Here is a 22,584-nt window from a genome sequence, read left to right as displayed (position 1 = left end):
CCTTTTTTCAAAAGCTGTAACAGCATCAAACTGATATTCATCATATCAGCACATGGTGCTGTGGCCAGGAAATATTTGTCTTTTATTTGCCTCTGGATTACAATGCGTTACACTGTGATATGCATTCACAGGCTTTATGTGCTTGGCAGGTTTTTGTGTGCATGCGTGTGTTGTGATCAGATATGCATCTGCGTGCTTTACAGCGTTGGCAGTAGCAGAAAGAAAGTCCATCCAAGGTACAGAAATAGCTCTCTGTTTGTGTGCAACCAAGCTTTGGGACTTCTGTGTGCGTTGCCTTTAGGGCACGAGGAACCTGGACGCACTGTCACAATTCAAATGCATTTAGTTATACCAGCTGTTAGTGTTTGTGTGTGTTGAAGAGGCATAAAGAGAAGGAGAGCGATGGAGAGTAATGGGGTGAGGACATTAAAGCTGAGAGGGAAAGAGAGATGAGCACGGCTATTTCTGAGTGCACATCCCAGTCCAATGTTTATTCTCCTCCTGTGCTTTTATGTTCCAGGGTCCTGCTGGTGCCAAAGGCGATAAGGGAGAAAGAGTAAGTCACTACACTCACGCACTTCAACCACTGTTTAGAGCACATTGGCTTTTACTGTGCCATTTTGCCATGGATGTATTGTTATTTTGCTGAAATAACACAGAGACAGCTACTCACTAATGCTTCACAGCCTTGTTCTGAAGGAACAGATTTATTCTCCAGCACCGTTTCATGTTCGTCTTTTGCACAAACATGCACTTTATTTCCTCCTTTTGCTCCCTCAACCTCGTTTAGAGCAAGCCAAATCAAATCAGTGTTCATGGTTCAAATGTGCAGCGGAGCAGGGCCTGTATTTTTGCTGACACAGTAGCCAGACCGTCACTGCCGAGGGCTTGAGAGACACGCGTCTTAGCAACTTGAATCCAACCTGTAATTCCTGTTTCTGCCCCATTTTATCAAGTGTTAGGGACATTTGTACCTCAGTGCAGTTCATTTCCACTGGAAGACTCCAGTTTCTTGACATGAAAAAAAAAAAAAAACAAACACGAAAAACATTTTCTCCTCGGTGTTGTGGATTTTTCGGGGTGGCCCAGTTGTGAATAAAGCTGGTTAAAATCATTCGTAATGTGCATCTACTCTCTTTTTTTCCCTGATATAGTTTTTATAGATGCACAGTTACAGAGACACAGAAGGACTGTTTTCGTGGGCTTTGTAGGACTCCTTGTGACGACTAAACTGATCTTGTGTGTAAAATGAGTGGGATCTAAGAAGTAAGAATGGCAGCCTATCCCTTCAGTGCTCTAGCAAGAAAGTGTCTTAACACTGTCTCCTAATGAAGACACCAGTGACGCAGTTTTATACATTTCTGACTGATAATTCAAGCTATCAGCTGCAATAAAAGCAAAAGATTGATGTTACAGTGTGTGTTATTCTATAGAATATCAGTTCAGTGCAAGTACAGTCAAAGCCAACAAAGTAATGGCCACATATTTTAAAGAATTACATTTTGATGTCTATATGATGGTGTCATTTACAAACCCTCTCTGCTTTGCTCTCATAAGTGTGCTATCTGTTCACGCCAATATAAATATAAAGGGGCTTCAGCGTGTGGAATAAAGGTGGAGTGCGCTCATTAAAACACCCACAAAACACCCGCCCACCAATTTATCAACCACTGGTCTGGGCGTTTGTGTCCCTGTGGTTGCTCAAATAGAAAAGTGGTGTATCAGTCTACTGTGTGGTCGTGTAATATCAGACCGTAACAGCTCCATGTTTGTTCTGCAGGGCGATGTGCAGTCCCAAGCTGCTGTGCGTGCCATCGCACGGCAAGTGTGTGAACAGCTCATCCAGAGTGAGTAATCAGTGATTTTACACATTAACACCAGCATGTCATTAAGTACTGAAAGTGTTTTTTCTGACCTCCTCACCCTGCACGTCTCTTTTCCTCTATTCTCTTTGATTTGCTGTAAAACGTCGTGAAACAGCAGCAAAGACCAATAAAAATATTCTCAAAGCCTCAGAAAGTTAAACCTCTCTCCTCCTCTACCTCTCGCAGGCCACTTGTCTCGCTATAACTCCATACTGAACCAGATCCCTGTCCAGTCCTCGATGTCAGTCCGAACAATACCCGGACCGCCTGGAGAGCCGGGTAGGAGAGGCCCCCCGGGACCTCAGGGAGAACAAGGCCCATCCGGCAGGCCAGGCTTCCCTGGTACCAACGGCCAGAGCGGACGACCAGGAGAGAGAGGTGACGTGTTTAAGGATGTGTTTAGACATAAAGACAGCTGTTTACATGATGCACAACACATGTTGAGAAAGAGACAGACAGAAAAATATACTCACCAATTTCTGTGCGTATATCTCTCTTTCTCTTGGTAATATACAGAATTATTACAATCCATCATCAGTCCTTCACTGTTTGGGTTGTGTCTAGACACTCTGACTACGTGCGATTGTTTATATTAGCGTCACAAAGAGTGAACACACATTTGAGTGTTTATTAGACTGCCCTTGCTGCAGTGAGCAGGTGATAGTCCAAACTGGAAAATATGACAAATGAAATGTAGGTAAAAAAAAAAATGCGATGCAGAGAAAAGAATAGAAAAGTATGATGGAGAAAAACACTGACCATATGGAGCCTTGGGGTTTCTGTTTTTGTTTAAGTTTTTTTTGGGTGCATTTGTTACAAAGCTGACAGAAAATGAGGGGAGAGACAGAGACAGGGGATGTCATGCAACAGAAAGGTCCCTAGCTGGACTCGAACCAAGGACATTGTGGCTTATGGTCAGCGCCTTAATCCCACAAGACACAAGGGCGCCCAAACCTTTAGTTTTTCCCTCACATCTTACAAATATCAAAGGGGTCAGTGGTGTGGAGGTCTCATTCTGTTTGTAGTTATCCAGACAGTACTGCTGTTTACAGGTCTTCATTGCTCATCTCTGCTTGAGGCTGCATTAGCCACTACTAGTACAAGACACCAACCGAATTGTCAGCAGTCGAGCTGCATTGTGGGTAATGTAGGTGCCAGATTTGAGTAAAGAGGATGATATCTCTTGTTCTGTTGCATTAATTTTAAAACTGTCTAAGGTGAGTCCGATAGCGTAAGACACTAAGTCATAGTATTCATGTAAGCAGTTTAAAGCCGTCTGTCAACTGCAGATAGAGATGTTCCAATACGTATTAAGTGTTTAGTATTTAGTATTATTACACAACTTAAACTTGTCGTGAAGTTCAATATTATCTCTAATAATGCTTCATCTTAAAGTGGAATTAAATTACTTCAGTGTCTTCTTAAAGACGTGAGGGAGAAAGGGAACGTGTTCTTTACAAAAAAGTGGGTCGGCACGTTGAGTTGAAGTCTGCATTTCATCTTCACTTTAGTCTTTTCCTGTTGTGTCTTCTGACTGACTGACCGAGCCAGCCATTTGGACAAAGATGGCTATTGTTTTGTGACTTTATAAATCTCTGGTGTTGTCATAAAGGTTTATGTAAAACAGGAGTGTCTAGCTGGTGAGACCAGTTTGGCTGTATAATAATCGAACACTTTAGTGCATGTAAAGTGATGCGCTTTGCTTGTCAGCAATGGCCAGGGGCGTTTTCTGTGAGAAGAACAGGAAAATGAAACCAGAAAGTCTCGAGCCGGAGTGTCAACCCGCTTGTTTGCTGCTCTCCGTCTGCGCTGGCCGTCTCTCTGACTCACAGCGAGGGTCAGAGCTCCCGCGAGATCACGTCCAGGCCAGAAGACAGTAACTCCAGTATCCATGAGGTCATTCCCCTGCCACGAGCCCTCGGAGGAGAGACAGCCTTTACGAGTCTCCGTCTTCATCATTGAAACACGCAACCCACACCAGAGAGCCACACAGCGAGTGAGCCCTGTGCACACAGAGGCTTAGGAAGGCTGATCGCAGTCAGAGAGCTGTCAGGAAATGTCCAGCGTGGTTACCTCCTCCTCTGTGGTTCAGACCTTTGATTCTCCCCAGTAACATTTATGATCTGCAGCCACTGCTCTACCACACACACATATACACACACAGACACACACACACACACTTTTTTATTGTTTTATAGGCTGAACTGAAACCAGAGGAGCCCAAATATTCTAAAAGATGTATAGCTTACTTAAGAACAGCAGGCATGTTATTATTTAGTCAGATTGTCCGTGTAGGGCTGATTCCAGAGTGAGGAACAAAGCCGTGCTCAGGCTCCACAGATGAAACCAGTTATATCCCACATACAGTACTGTACCGAGCGTAGAAAGCCAGTGGGTCAGCTAGCAGCCGTTATAAAGAGAGAATATCACACGACGAGGCCGCCAGCATAGGGGATAAATTTTTATTTGAGCTAACGTAACATGTTTTCTCCTCAGCCTCATTGTGCCGTACTTCCTCTTTACCCATGCAATTGATTAAGACAGTCGTAAAAGCAGCAGGACAGAAAATCTGCAGATCACCGGTTTTATGTGGTTCTCTAATATTAGAGCGTACGAAAAATATTCCATTAGGTCATTCAGACAGCTGCAGCACTGGACAGCAGCGCAGAGCCGACTCGGGGTCGATCATACATTTTATTAGACTGATCATCCAGCCGTAATTTATCCTGCACATTTTCGCCAAAAATTTGCAATGTAATACCGATGTTGGAATAGAAAGCCGTGGAAGAATTAATGGAGATAATGCTCCATTACAAGTAAACATCCTGCATTCAAATTATGTGCACAAGCATTAACAGGAAAATTTACTGTAAGTGTCAAAGGTAAAAGTGCTGAGAAAAAAACAGCCGGTCTGAGGTTAATTTACATGATTGAACTGTTAATACTGATGCAGCAGTGTGTAAGCAGTGTTTTACTGTTGTAGCTGGGGAAGCTAAGGGTTGAGCCCACTCCAAAGGGTCACAAGATAAGTCTCAGGGGTTGATTACTGATTATTGAGGGTTGGAAACAAAAAAACAAATCTGTACTCGTTCTTTGGAACTTTTCTCTAATCTTTGCTTTTTTTTTATGCTGAAAATGGATAAACTGACCTCTTTGAGCCTCAAACAGCTATTTAAATGAAACCATGTGAGACGTTTAGAGTGGAAATCTCTCTCTGATGGAGCTGCTAATAACTCACGGACATCTGAAGGCTGGGAACCACTGGTTTCATCTTTAGAAAGGCCTTGTATTTAATACGCTTATTAGAATCTAGAACTATAGCTGTAGCATAAATGTAGCAGAGGAAAAGCATTATTCCCCTTTGAAATGAGCTGGTGTGTAAGTGTTAAGTAGTATGAAGCAGAAATACTCAAAATCGTACTTGAGTAAACATAGTTACTTCCCCCAGTGGGGCAGTCAGTATTTCAGACCCTTACTAAACCTCGAAGGAGGCGTGTGTGCACCAAAAAATGGGATGTTGAGTTTAATCTGGATCTCTTTGAACCGTGTGTGCTTCCAGGTCTACCGGGAGAGAAGGGAGAGCGAGGGAGTCCAGGGGTTGGGACTCAGGGGCCTCGAGGACCACCCGGACCTCCAGGTAAGATACAGACAATCATGCACAGTCCTGCGGGCACGAGATAAGCTAACCCGACTGAATCCCCCTCTCTCCAGTCTCAGTGCTCAGACAACATTTGGAGTTGCTGTAGCTGCTTCACAGCACGATTATTTAGCATTATCCTGTTCCTGAGCATTTGTTTTTGGTGTTTTCCAACTGCAGGCAGGCTGGATCTCGCTATGTAGAATCTTTTCCGTTGTGCTTCCTCTGAACAAAACCAAATAGAATAGCTCAGAGACTTAATGTGTTTTGGATCGGCTTTTCTCTCCGTTAAATCTCCGTCGGAGAAAAGCAAGCAGACGTTTTGGACCATGAATATAATTCTCTGTATTGATTTCCCTGCACGCTGTGTGGAGTTTGAGGTTTGTGTTATGAAAATATGTCAGTGCTGGGATTTTCTGTTTACTGTTGTGCGATCAATACCCACAGAACAAGCTGACAGAACTCCTCAGAAACTTCTCGATGATCAGATAACTTTCAAATAGAATCTGAAAACTTCGGTGTATGCAAAGGGGAATCTGGTCGCAGAGCAAGGTGAAGGGGAGAGCTGTCTGTCTTCATCCGCTGTGCTTTTCGGAAATATTTGTGGGATGATAATTTCAGCACTTGGCACATGGCATTCCCCTCAAAATATTGATTTCATATTTCTGCTGACTGCTGAAGTGAGTCCTGATGGGGCCGTTTCTCTTATGTAAACAGAAAACAGAAGCCTCTGGCTACATTTCAGCTAAGAACTGTGTTATTCCTGCTCCACCGCTCAGGACATTCTCTCAGCTCCTTCATCCAGAAATCACAGTCGTGTTCTTTCTGTCATGTTGGCACAGCAGCAGAGAGAGGGATTCGGAGACTGAAGTGACAGATGTACCCTCGATTGCACATTTTCAGCTTTCCTCCCCTCTCTCCAGGTGTCACGCTGCTGGAGTCCTTTTATTCAATGTTTATTGATGACTGGCTGTGTGTACTCACCCATCTTTAACACGGACTCTTCCTCCGTCCGCAGGCCTGCCGGGTGAAGGACGGACAGGTAGCCCGGGCTCCCCTGGCCGGCCTGGTAACGCGGGGACACCAGGGAGGCCGGGTAATCCAGGCACCACAGGACCAGCTGGCCCACCAGGATACTGTGACCAGAACTCTTGTATGGGGTACAACGTCGGAGGTAAACATCATTCAGCTGCTGTTCAAGCAATGGCAACACTTTAACACCTCCTATTTAACATTTATAAGCAGTAAATGTTCATTTAATAAATTGTTAATAACAAATTCCTTAAAATTGTATGTTAATGGACAGTATTTGTGCTTATAAATGCAAAATGGGCAGATTTAAAGTGTTATTGATGCTCTAACTCGATGGAACATGAGTGCAGCCAAACACACACTGACACACTCTCACACCAGGTAAGTGCCAAGAGATGCCTTCATCATACTGGAAACCAGTGGTTCAGATTGGGAGGGAACAGAGGCATTAAAGAGAGGTTTGCATTAGCAGGAGTGGAGTGAAACAAAGGTGTATTAATGCTAGTGACTGTCATGATACAAGAGGTGATGATGATCAAACAGCACATCAGATGTCAAATTCAAAATATGAAGTATCCTGAGTTCACGGCCATCAGAGCAGGAGAGCTTTGTGTGTGTGTGAGTGTGTCTCAAACTCAGGCACTTCAGGGAGGCTGACGTTTTTCATCCACAGCAGATCTGAATGAAAAGCACGCTTTTGATAATAATGTCACTTTTTTCAGCTTCCTAAAGGGGAGCACGGCCGAAAACAGCGAAGGAGCCGCCGCTGTAGACAAATGAGCACAGAAAGCTCACATGTACAGCAGGTCGGCTTCTGGCACGAGAAACAAAAATAACATTTTCACTGGAATATTTTCCCAAACGCAGCCAAAACGCAAAATATCCAGACTTTACAAAAACATTCTCTGCTGTTTGTTTGGACTTCGTTTGTCCTGATTTGTTTGAAACTTTATTCTGTCGTTTTGGCCTTTCAGAAGAGCAGCCGTCAGTGTACTCCTAAAGCATTGATTCAGACACTTGTTTTATTTTTGATACCTGCTAATTTACTGACATAAACATCGTAAACAGTCTAACTGTGCCAGCCACTCTTTCCACCTTATAAACTATCTCTTTTTATGTCAAAAACACTGAAATACTGTTTTCACAGTGACAGCCGGCTCGGAGATAGTTATTGTTCTCATAAAGCTCTCGGAGAATTGGAGAGTAATCTGCCTTTTATGGTTGTTCCACTGTGAAGTTTATACATTCATGTCCACACTGATGGATTAAGAAGTTAACTGTGTCACTGACCAGAGCTGTTTTTCTGTCTCGAAGATCTAATAAAGTATGCTGTTAAACACACATTCAAACCCGCGCGCACGCACGCACACACCGCACGACTTTGACCGTCCGTACTGATGAGGACCGCGCTGGGCTTAATGGGTCCACCGTCCCAGCTCGGACATCCAGCGCTCACATCTAACAGCTTCTGACGAGTCGTTTTAATGAAATATCATCTGCTAGAAGCCCCTGATGGATGAGACATTACTTCATCCATCAAACCAGATTTATTTTATATGAAAGGATTCAGAAAGTTTTTTTAAATTTTTCTTTTTTTTTTAATTTTATGACTTAGAAGAGTCTTGCCTGTTATTCTCAACCATGCATGGATTAAATGCCGCCTCCCTGACCACTGAGAGGGAAAATGATGTTATAAAATACAGTATGTGGACTTGTGTTGTTCCTTTCAGAGCAGCTCGATTTTTGAAGCTGTGACTTTAATGGGATAGTTCAGTTTACTGGTGTTTTTCCTACTTACCCAAAGCCATTGTTGCCTTTTTTATTCTTAATGTTTCTGTGGGCAGTTAAAAGCTGTGTGAACAGTGAGGTTATCCTACTGTAGCTCAATTCACATCAACATTTTTCTTCACATTTCATGAGTACATACAAAATCTCTGCAGCCTGGCTGTGACTCAACAAATACTCTAGATCAGAAAATAAGAGTAAGATGTGTAAATCACTGCATGTGATATGATAAAGGTGTATTTCCCCTTCAGCTGGCAGTTGAGCTAAGCTAGGCTAAACTCCGCATTAAGCACAGCTCGTTAATTGAATATGAGGCTACAGTCAGCAGCCACTTAGCTTTGCGTAGCATAAAGACAAAGGATAACAGCAGTTGGCCTTGACATAGTCTGGCATGAACCTCCATGACAGAGTCAGGTTAGCTGTTTTCACCCGTTTCCAGTCTTTATGCTAAGCTGAGCCAATGCTTGCTGGCTGTAGCTTCATGGTAGAATAAGTAGTAAATATTATTTTACTGTAGCATGAATCTCTGTCAAATGAGTATTCGTTGAGTAATATGTGGTAAAATACCGCAGTTGTGGTGTACAACTACAAAAACACGGCCGACCTCTCAGTATTTGATTGAGTGTTGCTCACAGTGCATGTTTTTCTCTGTACGCTCTTGTTGCTCTCCTGGTTTCTGTGTTACAAATCTTTATTTGTACTTTCTCCTGCACAGAAAGAGAAATAGAGATCTGACACATTTTCCCTCTTTCCAAACATTTTATATGGATGTCTTGAAATGTATTTGAGGCATATTTATTGGAAGAATTACTCGGGGTGTGTGTATTTAACTCCTCCAAGAGAGAAGATGCAGATTCCAGCGCTCATTTTTCTACCTCCAAACCACAACCCAGCAGCTGGGGAAGTAGTGTGAGTGGCGTTTGAGAGGTTTAACTCTTTGGTGTCGTTGGGTTTTTTTCCCTCCTGATGTGAGATAACATCTTCTCTCCTCCCTGTGTTCCCCTCCCTCTGTCTCCTCCTGTTTCTGACTGAAGTTCAACAGGACTATGGGAATGATTACTGAGGAGCATTCTCCGACCGTCTTCCTCTCCTTCTCCTCCTCCTCCTCCTGTGCTCACCTCCATCCATCCCTCCCTTTGTGCCCTGTACATAAGACTAGAAACTGAGGAAAAATTCATCAATTATTCCCTCAGTGCCTCCGTATTTCTCGGGATGGATAATTACTTCTGACCCCGGTGTTTAACCTCTAATCCCTGCAGCAGCGGTTTTTAAATTCTGTGTCTTCAGAGACCTTTTTTCCTCCAAATTACTCTTACAACCAACAGTTCATTTTGCAGGATCTTCTGTAAAATTATCAGGATTTTTAAGGCAGTGAATCTAACAACCATTAAAATCTTTATTCGCCCATTGTAAATTAAAAAGCAAGGTGGCTCCATGATAGAGCCAGTGATTTATGGCAGCTCTCTGCCCTCATTTTGCCCTTTTTTAAGATTTTAAGAACACAGCAGATTTTCAGTCTTTATGCACAGGATGCTGTGATTTCTATCAGTTAACCCTCTTGATAGAATTGGGCGTTTAATCTGGCCGCGTCGTCATTTGACAGTCTCTGAGGCAAAAATGGATTAGCTCACCTTCCCACAAGACCCGACAAAACCCGAAACACTGCTGCGACGATCACCACCACGGATCCCAGCGCCATCTGTCAACAAATACTCACGAGCACAATGGTTTTGCTGCGGCAGCTTCTGCTTCAAGCTCAAATCTCTTCAAAGCTAATCTCATCTTTCAAAGCATGATGAATCAGCTAAACAGTGAAGAATTGTGCATTTTGCTGCATTCATTACCGAACAACACCTCTATCTGTACATCTCATATCCGGTAAACAGGGCAGAAAATCTTAATTTTACCCCGAATGTGACCCAGATGTGATCTATTTCTGTGAAAATGATCAGATCTGCGAGTGCGGGGTAGAAACCAGATTTTTCTTTGTTTCATTAACCCACTTCCTCATTAACTCCACACATGGCCTCCCTCTTGCCTTCTAGTGGTGGTGGTGGCAGTTAAGTTGGTTCTAGTCCCAAAGTCCGACCTAACTGTGCTCCATACGGTGGTGGTGGTGGTTTTACGTTAGCTGTGGCGATGCAGAAACTCAAACTGACCCTAAATATTCCCACCACCCCAGTCCAACCCCTGCCTCACGGCGGCTACCAGCCCTACAACCAGCCCTACAACCAGCCCTACAACCAGCCCTACAACCCTGCTGCAGTGGCTTACAACAACGACCAAGGAGGCGAAGACGAGGAGGAGGAGGAGGAGGAGGGAGAGGAAGAGCAGGACCCCTATTATCGTGGTTACCCCCGTCAGTACTACCCCCAGCAGCCCTCCCAGCTGGCCCACGGCCACCATGGTTACCGCTCGAGCCCCACCCACTCTGAGGACATGGAGCTGAGGTCGCCGGGCGTGGCCAGCAGGTTCCCACGTGACGTCATCATGGAGGAGAGCGAGGAGGGAGGACCTGAGAGGAAGGATGGACTCACCTAAAGTGCTTGAGCCCTGCACGCCACAACACACACACACACACACACTGATGTTCACACATGGAAACAAATCAGACACTTGACACACACACACACACACACACACACATCGTCCCCCATCTGAAGCTGTGGTGAGAACCCCCCACCCCCCGTCCCGTGCATCCAGTGGTTTCCTCCACCAGGTGAGGCAGTGTAAATAGCTCTGTGGACTCTTGTACGATATCTCTGTAAAAGGGGGGTCTGAAAAGTGCCTGATCTATGTTCGCGTCGTCCAGTGGTTAATGTAAAGGTGAGACCTGTCTCTCCCCGCCTCACAGCTGATTTCAGGACCGAACCCTTCTGTCTGTGTGAAGCTGCATGTCTCCTTGGAGCCGACCATCGAGTGTGTAACTGGACACGTGCATCTCGTTTCGGTTGTGTGTAACTTGCTAGATTATTTTACAATTCAGATCGAGGACGATGAGCTGGCAACATTTGTACAGGCTGCTTTTTATAACGATGAGTCACGATCCCCCCCGCCTTTGTTTCAGCGTGTGAAGGCATATTGAAAGTTTTTTTTTTTTTTTTTCCAAGTGATTTTCTCCCTGCAGTATTGTGTTGTTTGCTTCTTTTTTTAGCAACTATTTTTGGAGTTATTGACTGTTGAAGCAGATGCGTCAAATTTCCGTTACAGTTAAATTTTACCTTAACACTGTGGAAGATAAATGTATTACTTTTTAAAGTCATTGTTTTTATTCAGAGAAAATCTGCCTGCCATGACAGCGTGTCCTGCGATGTTTCACTCTGTTGCTGTAAAGGTGGAGCAGGTCCGCTCGACGTTTTAATACTCAAGACTTCTGGTCAATCAAGAGAACAAATCTGTGTTGTTTGTGTTTTGTGTTGCGACCCAACTCAGTTTCATTTATTGTCCTTATGCAAAGTCGGGCCTACTCACTGTGGAAGCTGTTTGCTTTCTGGTTGACCTCTGACCTCTTGCTGGAATGAGACCTGGATCCAGTTAGAACTCCAAACAGTCAGATGCTTTTCTGTGAAACCAATAAGGACTGGAGCAGAAGTGTCGACTTCACCCGTCCTGCACTGCAGTCTGACAGGCACTAAAGCATGGACACGTTAAGCTGTGAGCTGGCCCTGGTCTGACATTAAACCTGAAGCGTCTTCATAAGGAATGTGTCTCTCCACCACGCCCCTAAGTACAATATGAACTTATTTATTTTGTATTTTGTTCGCTTTTATAACCAATAAATCTGTAATGAGACTATAAAATTGTGTTTCAGGTCGTTTGTTGAACTTAAATGACACGAAAAGGTCAAACTTTAACTTGATTTTACAACAATTACATAAAAAAAACACGACTTGACAAGGAGAGCTTTATTAAACTGTTTATTAGCCTATTTTACAATGGAACACAATTGATTCATACTTTAACAACACTATGGAAATTTGCAGCACACTGACAAGACGAAGAGGCTCTGGACTTCCTCACCAACGTTACCGTTTTCTACTGAAACCACACAGACGGCCTGAATGTTGTCATAGTAACACGTTAACTGGTTTCGCTGTGAACCCACAAACCTTCAAAGGCGGGATGGGCTCGAACAGATGTCATTTTTTATGGGCCAGATCTGATCATTTCATGGTTGTACAATCAGAGGGAAACCCACAGAACCTGATCTGCTCTGATCAGAGCTGAGCCACATGGTCAAATCTCAAGCTGGCCTGCTGACAGGGAGGGGTGCTGTGTGTGGAGCAGCCGGGGGTCTGTGTTGATGATGTTGGCATCCAGGTTATGACTCCAGTCCAGCCGTGATGCCAGTGCTGTTTCCTGGATTCGCACACCATCTGACTCCAAACAGGGAAAATCAGTTTTGCGTGTTTAAAACCAGATAACATCCCAGAGCAGATCCCCTGAAAGGCCTCTGATTTTTTTCCTCTGTCAGGTATCTGTTGCGTTCAGTAGCGTTGATGGGAGTTTTCTGAATCTTTGGTCATGTCGGGCGGCCTTGATTTCATTTCATCTTGTAGTCTTCAGGTCTGTGGAGAATACACAAAACACATTAGTATGGGGAGACTTAAAAGTCTGGAAAAAGAACCCATTATGAGGAAAAAACGAGAAAGATGACAGATGAGAACCCAGAAAGATCTTATCATTTCTTTCTTTTCGAAATGAGGCCAGACACAGCATCCACTTTTTGTGTTTTTTCTCGCTTTCATTTTGAGCAGATTGCAGCAGACAGATCGTATCTGGCCGTGCTGGTTTCATACAAAACACAAAAAATGTTATCAGTTGTAATAGCTCTGCTATCAACTACAGCAGTATGTTTATGTTGTTGATTTTCTGTCTCAGTACTGTGAGTGTGTGTGCGTGGGGGGGGGGGGGGAGACGGGGGAGGGAGGAGGGGGCCGCATATCCAGTAATAATCTTTTGCCTCTGCTCCGAGGTTTTCTGAGAGAATATTAACTATGTGTTTAATAAAGGGCAATGATTGAATCGCCCTCGATGACCTCAACCCCATCTCCCCTGACACACACACACACACACACACACACACACACACACACGATCAGTAAAATGAATAAGACAGTGTGAGTGAATATTAACTAGGCTAAGGCCCATCGCTTAAACGAACCAGGGTTAGTTTGACCTTGGCGACCACACGACGACAGGCCTGAGCACACGCACTGATTGACTGAGGAGATTGGACCAGTAAACAATAAGAAGTGGCTCATTTATCACCATGCACGCACTCTGACAGCAATGCCAATGTTATACAGACGTGCGCGGGTGTACAAGGCGCACACACACACACACACGCAGAGGACAGTCACTGAATGAAAACGGTCTTCGGATCAGACCCTCGATGTAGATTCTTGGTTTTCACTTAATATATTCAAACCAAATGTGTCTCGAGGACCAGATGGAGGGTTCGCCACATCAGAGTCACTGAAATGCTTCTGGATTGCAGTAAAGTACTATTTGTAGTTTTAAAGGGTAAGTCTACCCAAAGTACAACAAGCCATTTTCTCATTTGTCTCTTGAGGTAACCGACCGTGCAGACTTTAGTTGCCCAGGTTTTGAGAGTCTGAGGTTTTTTTTTGCTGCTTCTCTGATTTAATGGAGGTGAATGGGATTTTGTTGTGGGACTTCACGGCACTGAAATATTACATTTAGAGAAATTCAATAGCCGCTTTGATCCACAGATCCACAGTAACTGGGACACGATTTCTTGAAAGACATGCTGCTGCTCAATTGCACACATGCAATTTTTAAATAGTTTCAGTACCACAAACAGACATCCTTTGTATTTGGGTGGAGGCACACATTTCAGAGGGTGATAACTGGAAATCTGGACAAATAAAAGCAGAACTAGCGGCATGGCTGGATACTTGCAAAGGTAAAAAGAAAACCGATAATAACTTGATAAATAAACCTTTTTCTCTGCCATTTTTTTTTTTAGCAAGATTACCAACTATTGTTGAGCCACTGCTCCTACAGATAAAGAGGAGCAACCCTGGCCTGGATTCACAGCTCTGGATTGATGGATGTTAGGACCAGTGCTGAGCAGGTGGAAGAGAGCGTGCTCTCAGTTAACCTGTCGGAATGATGTTTACTACAGGTGAGGCCAAAGAAATGCAAAAGGACAACATTATCATGACGACAAACCACAGGGTCACAATGTCAGTCTAATCTCCAACCGGAAAACGCTTTGCAGAAAAAGCCATGAATATGATTATGCTGAATAACAGATGCTCCCTCACACTCCACTGAGAAACCTTGTATGTCCCACACTGTCAGGAAGGGGTGGGAAAGAGCCGACTTTCCACACATCTGTGATATTCGACCATTTGTATTCAAATGTTTTGCACGACACCGAGGCCAGGAAACAAACTGTAATCCTTGAGATACAAGGTTTCTGCTCAACAACACAACTGCTGACACATGGACAGAGCAGTAGCTGAGTGGCCTGTTATATCGCAGTGCCCTTCAGCGTTATGTTGTTTGATAGTAGCATAATGTGCAATGGCCTTAAACTCTGAAGCTTTCCAGGGAAGCTCAGCGGGCACAAACCAACCACCGGAGCAAAACGCGGCAAACGCCACACAAAACTGTAATATACAGTAAATAAAAATGCCAACTCGGGGAGCTAAAGGCCATATATTCATGTACTGGAGCTGTGCGCTAGTTCCTCGAACTGAACTCAGCGGAGCGGCATCATGTGAGTTTTTAACCCTTGAGACTTGATCTCCATGAATCCGCCAGCTGGTCCTTGTTCTCTGTGCATCACGTCACACACCGACAGCTCTTCGCTGGCTGACAATCATTCACGCCGCGACCACATGTGTTCGTAGTTACAGTGAAAAATGTTACGTCTTATTTATTCCAGCGCGAGTGAAAAGTGTCAAACTGGTCAAAAGGAGGGGGAGGGGGAGGGAGAGGGGAGGGGGGGGCTGGCAAGCTTTTCCATTGGATCCACTCGTGTATACGTTGCTCAGGGAGACCATGAAAATAACGCAGAACTGCGGACAAGCGCCGGCACCGGTCACTGCGGACACAGTCTGAGCAGGACATGAGCAGAAAGATGACGCTGCAGTGATTTTAGAGAGTCTGAAATAATCACTGTCACAGATGTAACTGCAATATTCCAAATAATCAGAGGACATCACCTAAAGCTACTTCAGGAAAACTACTGCATCACGAAGGCAGTGAGGTGAACTCAGATCAACATCACCCCCTTCTGGCTCTTCCTCATCAGTACAAGCCACAAAAATATGACTGAGTGAGTGTGTGTGAGTGTTACTAATTACGGTGCAAAGTTCCATAAAGGACAAAAAGATGAGGAAATGATTCCTGAGTGAGGCACTTTTAAAAGTCTGTCAGGCAATTAAAAAAAAAGCCACCTGAAGGAAGAAGTTAGCTTCATCTTAAACATTACAATGTGTCATTTTCTGTTTCGTCAGTCACCTGAATACAGATAGAGCTGATCAGCACGTTGGGAGTTGATGTATATTTTCCCTGCAGGAGATTCATTATGTGACAAGTCACCCTGTAGCAACTGAACCACAAATAGTGAAAAGTCGAAAGCACTACTATAAAAACTGCTCTTAAAGCATCATGACGAACGTAAAAAAAATAGAACGCTGCAAACATGAGATGAGACATGAGATGTTAGGATTTCCAGTGACAGTGATTTCATTTAGCTTGCAAGCAAGACGATGTTCAGTGAGTTCTGAGACTGAGAATTAAAAGACTGAAGCAGTTCATATTCATTTCCTGCAGAGACCCTTATGAGACTGAATACGGCTCCACACAAACACATGAAGACTGAATAAGAATAAAGAGTGAGTCAACGATCCTGTTAATCCCCTGTGTACCGAGCTTATTTTGTGTAAGACAGCAGAAACTGCTTTCATCTCCCGTCTGTATGTATGTGTATGCGGGGACACAGACGTGTGTGCTGTGCGTATAGATGGTGTCAGCATTGGCGTGTGTTTGAGAACAGACTGCATGTGTGTCTACGTACGGCGTCCACAGCTTGGGGAAGGCGTCGATCTCCTCCTGCGTGTACTCGCTGAGTTTTCGGGGGATTTCTCTGGGCTGAGGCAGCTCCTCCGTCAGGTTGGCTCGGATGTCGTCTGGCAGCTCCTAGCGCCGGGTGGACAGAGGAGACATTGAAAATGAAAGATGTAGGCAGGACAAGATATTCAACGAGAAAAGAAAGAAATGAGAGAGGGAGGAGGATTGAAAGGAGGTGACATGAAAAAGGAGCTGAGGATAAAGAAGAAGGTACTATTTAGACCACAACAGCAGCTCAGAGATTCTCCTCCAACACTTCACTCTGCAGCACTGACAATCAGTCTCATTAATATTCATTACAGGTGTGTGTGGACCTACACACTCATTTAAAGGAGCGGGCATATAGTTTACACTAAGAAAGCACCAAACTTTCCAAAATACTCTGTTCTGAATTGCAGATGGGACTGCAGACGTTCACAAAGCTCAGGAAGAACATCTGCTTGTAATTAGAGGTGCACACTGCACAGCATCCACTCTGCTGGTCAGGAGCAAAATAAAGGACAGGTATCCAACTGTCCTCACACCAAACACCTCCTGCTCCACTCACATACCAGGTTTTCTTCCATTGTCACACATTCCTGGAATTAACGACAGTGTTCTGTTGTGTGGATAAAACTTACATCCAGTGAATGTTTGGGCAGGACGCCCGGGTCAATTAACAGCCTGTCGAGTACTTTTTCTGTTTCAGTTCATTTCAGAAGCTGTGATGTGTGACGCTGGTGCTTCTCGCCAACATCACTTTAACACTATCACAATTTAATGCCACCAAACGCCAAATGTGCCCACTGCAACAATAGCACGATGCAAGTTTTCTCTTTTGAATCGAGGAGGAAGAAGGGACGGGTTGATGCTCTGATTACTAAATGGAAACATACTCTGCGCCCAGTGTTACAGCATAATCAAAGCAGGATGCGTTGATTTCTTTAAGCCACCTGGAGGCAGCTGAACAAGCTGCACTGCTGAACACGATGCAGAAAACACCGAATACAACACTGACACTGACAAAACAGACTGAGAAGGAGTTGATGTGTGGCTGAAGCAACATCACGACCGGTGAGACACACTGAGATACCACCTGACGCTCCGGCACGTCAAACACACACACCGGCTGAGAAAATGTCAGTGAAAAAACAAAAATACTCTCCTACGTCAAAGGCAGCAATCACGGTGAACTACATATATTCATTTCAAAGTAATTAATTGCCATTAGCTGAAAAGGTGACCTGGATGAAGGATGATTAAAAACTCATTCTTTTGTGTCAGAATCTGTAAAATGGTATCAGTGCACGCCTTCTCACAGTGTGTCCTCTCTTTGTGACTGTCCTTCATAAGCCTGCATGACTAAGCTGGAAGGGTGTCAGTCTGAAGACTCATCAGCTCGGACAGAGGAGGAGAAGCTTGACTCACGTCTTCAGGAAAGATGTGTAGTCGCTGCATCATGGTGCGTCGCAGCAGGTTCTTTGGCAGCATGCCGTAAACTGCTAACTTCACGATCTGGTGAGAAGAAGCACAATGAAAAGACTGACAAAATGTTTGTGTCCATAGCAACCTTACATACTTTTCCCCAGATTTTTCAAAACTGTGTTTCTCATTGTGAAGCCGGTTGCACGAATATGAATTCAACTTGGAGAGAGTCACTGGACTGAGATGTTGGACAGAAATACTGGAGAGAGATGTTGGACAGAGGCAGTGCTGACAAATCATTCATCTGGTCAACTCTATTTCTCCCTCTTCGCTCTCCAAGCCTCCAAACCTCATTTTAACTAAACCACCATCAGGACACACGTCTGTGGTCACCGGCTGGACTAAAGCCTGCATCAGCAAGGAGCCAGAGCGGAGTAAATGTCTCTCCTGGTTTTGTAAAGTACCGATTAGAAACCAGTGCAGGTCGCCCACCTACAAGACAAGAGCAGTTTGAGGGAGTTTTCATTAGCCTGCACTGGCCACACATGGAAAAAGTCTACCAACCCTCCCTGTATGGCTGTCATGTTACATGACTCTGAGCAGCACTGTTGCTATTGTGCAACACTGACTCACTCCTGACGTGTAAAGCTCAGTATTCAGGGTAAACACTCCCCGAGTTCCTCTGATTAGTCTGAATAGGATGTATGAACGTTCAACACTGTGGATCGAGCTGGAGGAAATAAAGAAACAGACAATAACCTGATGTAACAATAAACAAATATGATGGTAATTAAAGAGATTCCAGCACAGTGCATGTGAAGACTTAGTGCGATCATGGTAAACCTAACACACTGCTACATGTTGGTGTTTTATCCAAGCTGACGCGTTTTGTACCACAGATGTCAACTGTCAGGCTTTGTCAAGTACAGTATGTAGGTCGAATCAAGTTCTGAATGTAATTATCACTGTGTGTGTGTGTGTGTGTGTGAGAGAGAGAGAGGGAGACACGCACAGTGAAGAGTCTGTAACCCTGAAACCATGAATATGCAACACGGCCGAAACCCCAGGAATTATCCTTGAACTGACATTCCCGTACCGAGTGTCAGAACGCACCAAACACCACCACCACCAGCTCGAATCCACCGCTGGCTAATCCCTGCTCTCTGCACTTCACATTAATACGCACAAGCAGCACATATGAAAATTGAGGATGACTGTCAAACCGTGAAACACCTACTGTGTGACAATCATAGACATTAGACTAATCTCCAAGAATGCAGTTAAATCATACATACAGTACATAATGCGAGGACACTTACAGCTTTGGGGTCTTTGTGGTGCAGCTGGGCAGCTGTGAGTTGTTTGAATCCACCTGGATACCTTTGGGAGCAAAAACCAGAAGCTAAGTCAGTCCTTGTTCTGTAGTATTTTGGCATCAGATGATAAAAGACCACTGAGCTTTAACATTAAAACTCCATTTACAGCTATTAAATATATGTAAAACTCAAAGGATGCACAAACCAGGCAATACAATCATCTTCTGCTAAACACAACTGACACACTGAGGAGCGTTCTGTTTTTGAATCCGCACTTCTAATCTAATATTTCTTACATTAGTCATCTAACAGTGTGGCCCTTTAAAGTAAAGATGTATTACAAGCAAACCTTAGAGAAATACCAACCACCTCCAATCTCTAATGTACATCCAGAAGAAAAATCCAAATAAGAGGAAAATTGACTATTCATTCCAAACAGTTTCCTGTCACCGATCTGTGAGCTCAGAATAAAAATGCAACACAACTCTAACCAACCACGAAGCTTTGGAGTTTGCAGGTAAACAAATGGGTCATTGCCTCTCTAATTGCTCTTCTTGATGCATTTTCTGAGTGGATGGTGGGCACTGAAGAACAAAAATGAAGTGGAAACACAGATGAGAAAGTGTCATATGTGGTCGTCTGCACTTACCCCGTGTGTGATGAGTAGACTTTCTGCTCCCATTTGTTTCCAGAGAAAGCTATGTGTCTGGTGTTTATTACTACTACATGGTCACCACAGTCACCTGCAAAGATGTTTAAGACGTTCATTTTCAGGCTTCTTGTCATGTTAAAAAAATCTTGACTTTAACAGAAAGGTAGATGAAGACAGACACAGCTTGTATGCAAAATATATTACCAAAAACAGCTGCTGGTTCACTTCACCCAGCGAGACTATGAAGGATTAGTATAAGTTCATACTGCCATCCTGTGGCCGTTTCATGCCACAGCACCCTTAAACTAAGGGCAGGTTGTGGTTTCATAATGCAACTTGTTTCCAAAAAAAAAGCTGGGACACTGTGGAAACGCTTATTGCGAATTTGATGCCAGCAACACATTTCAAAGAAGTCCATATTTCAGGTTGTTTTTGAAAATCACGGACATTGTGTCCTCTGGGCCAAAGAGGAAAAGGACCACCGAGACTGTTGATGTTCAAAAGCCAGCATCTGTGATGGCAAGATGGTGTGTTAGTGCACGCCCATGGCCTGGGTAAGCTGCACATCTGTGAAGGCACCACTAATGTTGAAAGGTACAGAAATAATTAAGGAGCAACACAAGCTGCCATCAAGACATCTTTCATTTAAGATATGTGGTGCATTATCAAGGGCTAAAGGGTTATGTTGAAGCTGGAAAGTTATCCATGATGTCATATGAGTTCTGTGACAGAGTAGACTCACTGAGGTCATGGTAGATGGGCTTGTGTTTCCCCTGTAACCTAACCGAACACATGGTCGCAATCTTCCCAGGAGGCTGCATCCTGGCATCGATCAGGAACCAGGAACGAGCGAAGGTCGCCCATTGCTGAAAGAAGAACGAAAGGAAGGCTGAGTTAAATAAACTGGCATAGGCCCATTGATGGGCCTATGCCCGTTCAATGGCATGAGAAAAAAGAGACACACATGTTCTGTGCCCACACGTGTAGATGATGACATGAGCTGCGTGGGAATTTGTATCCAGTTTGAAGCTAGCTATCATTAGACAGATGGAAAATTTCCATCAAACAGTCATTAACTTGTAATTTGTTAATGTTGCTCTAGTGTTCCTGTAACAATATGAAGACTCCATAACCTTGAAAAGCCCAAGGAATTATCCCTGGACTGACATCATGCAAAGATTACAGAACACACCAACATCCCCATTACCAACAAACATCACCATGCTCAGGTACCGCTGGTCAACCCAAGCTGTCTGTAATTTATATTAAGCACATGTTAAAAAAGAAATATCAGCTAACACCTCCTCAGTGCAGTATGTCGCAGAAGTGATGCTCACATACAGTGAAACACAGCGGTCCCCAGCCTTTTTTGCGCCACGGATGAAAGCAATAATTTGCCAGACTGGCATAGAAACGAATGAAAGCAAATTATTAAAAATACAAGTCACCATTGCCCTGAATGGACAGGGCTGTACGCTTACTTTGTTAGGTGGTAGCACTGGTGCTAGCAAGTTAAAAAATTTTGTTGCACAAAGAAAAATTTAGTAGCACACACAGTTGGACAGTTAGTAAACGTGTTTATTGGCTAAGTTAATTTGATACTGATAAGAAATTCTAACAATGTTGAACAACAATTGAACTGATTCTTTAACCTTCATTTTTCCTCCACCTGAACACAACAGGATGAATTCAAACTTTTTTAAATATGAAAAATCAACAGTGTTATATTTTCAATGCGCATCAGTGAACTGTCTGTGCTGGTCTGAATTAGATATGTCTCGGGATCCGACCCGGGTTGTCCAAGGTCGGATCCCGGGACCTGGGACCTTGCTGGGACCGACCCGGAACTTTCACTGGACTTTTCCGGGTCGGTCCCGGGAAAATTCTGGGTCATATCCCGGTAAAGTTCCGGGTCGGTCCCGGGAAAATTCCGGGTCGGTCCCGGTAAAGTCCCGGGACTTTCCCGGGTCGGTCCCGCCAATGTCCCGGGAAAATTCCGGGTTGGTCCCGGGAAAGTTCCGGGTCGGTCCCAGGATAGTACCGGGAAATCTCCGGGTCGGTCCTGCGTCAGATTCCGGGTCGGATGCTGAAAAACTGATTCATGCCTTTAATTCAAGCTGACTCGACCTCTTAACATTATTATTATCATTAGTGTGTGTGTGTGTGTGTGTGTGTGTGTGTGTGTGTGTGTGTGTGTGTGTGTGTGTGCGTGTGTGACGTGTTCAGAGACAAAACTGTTTGGCACCCAGTCCAAAACCTTGTAATGAATGGAGTCCAGCTTGTAAACTGTATGTAACAACAACAACAAAACGAGTTTTCTGTCCACGGACCGGTACCGACCGTTGGTTGGGGACCGCTGCTCTAACGCACTGCTGGTTAGAACAACAACTTTGGCTCGTGTGTATTTCTCTAACTGCAGTCCACCTGTTATATTACTGACGAACCGTTTGAATATTATCCACAAACACATCACACAGCTAAAGCTAGCTCGTTAACAACGCTCGTCCGCTAACAGCCTGTTCGTGAGGGACTACACACCGCGCATTAATCTAAATACGAATAACCGTCACTTGTGAGAAGAAGAAAAAATAAGACACTGTAAAGTATAATTTGTAGGGTTACCTGGGCAGATCTGGAGAAACTTGACATTTCGACAACACCTCTAGCACATCCTCAAAACATTTGACCCTCAACGTGAGTGATAGTCCGCTTGGTCTTTTTGATCGGTTGAAACAAGAGTCGTCACGTCATTTTTCCTATGTTACAAGTTTGTCTATATTTAGC

At 44.1% G+C, this 22,584-nt stretch overlaps 2 protein-coding genes across 4 annotated transcripts in view; one reads left to right on the top strand and one right to left on the bottom strand.

Annotated features, from left to right (window-relative positions):
- The window catches only part of col14a1a (collagen, type XIV, alpha 1a), a 128,990-nt gene extending 116,877 nt beyond the window's left edge, over positions 1 to 12,113 (top strand). For 2 of the 3 annotated variants that reach the window (XM_076736632.1, XM_076736633.1), the window contains exons 43-48: positions 521 to 556; positions 1,781 to 1,847; positions 2,052 to 2,243; positions 5,425 to 5,502; positions 6,521 to 6,676; positions 9,354 to 12,113. In XM_076736632.1, the coding sequence (XP_076592747.1) occupies positions 521 to 556; positions 1,781 to 1,847; positions 2,052 to 2,243; positions 5,425 to 5,502; positions 6,521 to 6,676; positions 9,354 to 9,382 (558 nt within the window). In that variant the 3' untranslated portion in view covers positions 9,383 to 12,113. The remainder of the gene's footprint in view (positions 1 to 520; positions 557 to 1,780; positions 1,848 to 2,051; positions 2,244 to 5,424; positions 5,503 to 6,520; positions 6,677 to 9,353) is intronic. The other variant, XM_076736635.1, reaches the window with a different exon arrangement.
- A 106-nt stretch (positions 12,114 to 12,219) lies between these two features.
- Positions 12,220 to 22,534, bottom strand: mrpl13 (mitochondrial ribosomal protein L13). The gene is made up of 7 exons (XM_076736636.1): positions 22,423 to 22,534; positions 20,543 to 20,666; positions 19,798 to 19,891; positions 19,152 to 19,212; positions 17,836 to 17,922; positions 16,376 to 16,497; positions 12,220 to 12,887 (listed from the first exon to the last, which is right to left on the bottom strand). Exons 1-7 carry the CDS (start codon positions 22,447 to 22,449, stop codon positions 12,863 to 12,865), a joined length of 540 nt encoding a protein of 179 aa, XP_076592751.1. The 5' UTR covers positions 22,450 to 22,534; the 3' UTR covers positions 12,220 to 12,862.
- Positions 22,535 to 22,584: the final 50 nt, after the last annotated feature.

This window comes from Chaetodon auriga, chromosome 8 (genome assembly GCF_051107435.1).
Source record: "Chaetodon auriga isolate fChaAug3 chromosome 8, fChaAug3.hap1, whole genome shotgun sequence".
NCBI classification, from domain to species: Eukaryota; Metazoa; Chordata; class Actinopteri; order Chaetodontiformes; family Chaetodontidae; genus Chaetodon; species Chaetodon auriga.
This window is presented reverse-complemented; position numbering and strand designations above follow the sequence as displayed.

Excerpts from the sequence above, each read along its gene's own strand:
- mrpl13 (XM_076736636.1), bottom strand. The coding sequence starts at position 22,449 with ATGTCAAGTTTCTCCAGATCTGCCCAG. Across the intron at positions 17,923-19,151 it reads ACCACAAAGACCCCAAAGCT|ATCGTGAAGTTAGCAGTTTA; the intron begins GTAAGTGTCCTC and ends TCTTCTCACCAG. Across the intron at positions 16,498-17,835 it reads TACACATCTTTCCTGAAGAC|GAGCTGCCAGACGACATCCG; the intron begins GTGAGTCAAGCT and ends ACCCGGCGCTAG.